Consider the following 1,727-nt stretch of genomic DNA (forward strand, 5'->3'; position numbering starts at 1 on the left):
TTTTTTTTTGACATTTTCAAGATCAGGAGCAGCATGGTGAAATTACCAGCAAATGGAAAATATCTCAAGTATTCTCCTTTAGAAAAATTTACACATAGTTATTCTAGAGTTTTATCATGTTGAACCATTTGGAAAATATTTTTTGCACAACAATTAATTGCAAAGCTACACTACTGATATAAGAATAACACAGATATGGTCCCATAAAAGGTGTATTTAAATTATCCATAGAAGATATTATATGGCTTAATTAGATAAGCAAGTGGAAAACAAAACAGCATGCAGAGTCCCCAAGTTTTATTTCCCTACTTTACTTTTCCATTCACACCCACCCAAATCCAGCCCGTCATTAAAGTCTCTGATGAAACTCTGAGTCTAGTTAAGAAAATAGTTTTTCAAAAGGTAACCTAGATCCCAACACTTTCTTGAGTGCTTCCTTCACATCCTTGTTCCGCAGGCTATAGATGAGGGGGTTGAGCATGGGAATCACTACAGTGTAGAACACCGTGGCCACCTTGTCAGTATCCATACTGTTCTCAGAACTGGGCTGGCAGTAAGTGAAAAGGATTGTTCCGTGGAAGACAAGGATGACTGTGAGGTGGGAGGCACAGGTGGAAAAGGCTTTGCGCCTTCCCTCGGCAGAGTGCATCCTCAGGATGGTGATGAGAATTAGCAAGTAGGAGGTGAGGATGATCACGATGGTGGTGATCTCATTGAAGGTGGCCACGATGTACAGCAGCAGTTCATTCATGGTGACATCAGAGCAAGCAAGGGATAAGAGAGGGGGCAGATCGCAGAAGAAGTGGTCAATCACATTTGATGTGTAGGATGGGATCTCCAGAGCGAAACACAAGTGGATCAGAGAACACACCATCCCACACAGGTAGCAACAAGACACCAGCTCCACACAGAGATTCCGGGACATGGTGACCGTGTACAACAGTGGGTTGTAGATGGCCACGAAGCGGTCATAGGCCATCACAGCCAAAAGGAAGACCTCAGTGATTGCATAGGCACAAAAGAAATAGAATTGCACCATGCATTCCAGGAAGGAGATGGCTTTGCCCTTGTTTAAGATACTGGACAGCACATTTGGCACAATGACGGTGGAGTAGCAAAAGTCCACAAAGGACAAGTGGCTGAGGAAAAAGTACATGGGAGTGTGAAGGTGACAGCTGACCTGAATCACGGCCATCATGCCCAGGTTGCCCAGCACCGTGACTCCATAGATGAGAAGGAACACAGAGAAGAGGGTGACTCTCAACTCAGGGGCTTCTGAGAATCCGAGGAGAATGAACTCGGTCACACCGGAGCAGTTTCCCGTGCCCATTCCTGCCAGGTGTTGGACTTAGGAAAACAAATGATAGATATTGTCTTTCTTCTAAAAAGGGAGGAAAAAACAGGTTAACATTAATTTCAGAAAAATATAACATTGATATCAAACAATGTATCTATAAGATATAACAGAAACACAGTGGTCAAGTAATTCAAAAGGTTGAAAGTCTCAGTGGATCCCACTGACCAAAATTGACTTAAGCATCAGCAGAAACCTTGAACGATTCCAACCCTTATCTATCACTTTATCTATGATTAACTTCAGTTTCTGGGTGGAATTTAAGATAGATTCAATGATATATTTCAAAGCCATACAGACACTAGCATCTGTTCTCTGAAGAAACTTAATAAGCTCTGTCCAGGAGAGTAACACCTACTCTGATTCTCCAAAC

At 42.5% G+C, this 1,727-nt stretch overlaps 1 protein-coding gene across 1 annotated transcript; it reads right to left on the minus strand.

The window, feature by feature from the left end:
- Positions 1–379: 379 nt before the first annotated feature.
- Positions 380–1,330, minus strand: LOC109245196 (olfactory receptor 5L1-like). Its single transcript, XM_019412511.2, has one exon. It carries the CDS (start codon positions 1,328–1,330, stop codon positions 380–382), a length of 951 nt encoding a protein of 316 aa, XP_019268056.2.
- Between the last annotated feature and the right edge of the window lie 397 nt (positions 1,331–1,727).

This window comes from Panthera pardus, unplaced genomic scaffold, assembly GCF_024362965.1.
Source record: "Panthera pardus isolate Hobbes unplaced genomic scaffold, ASM2436296v1 HiC_scaffold_12, whole genome shotgun sequence".
NCBI classification, from domain to species: Eukaryota; Metazoa; Chordata; class Mammalia; order Carnivora; family Felidae; genus Panthera; species Panthera pardus.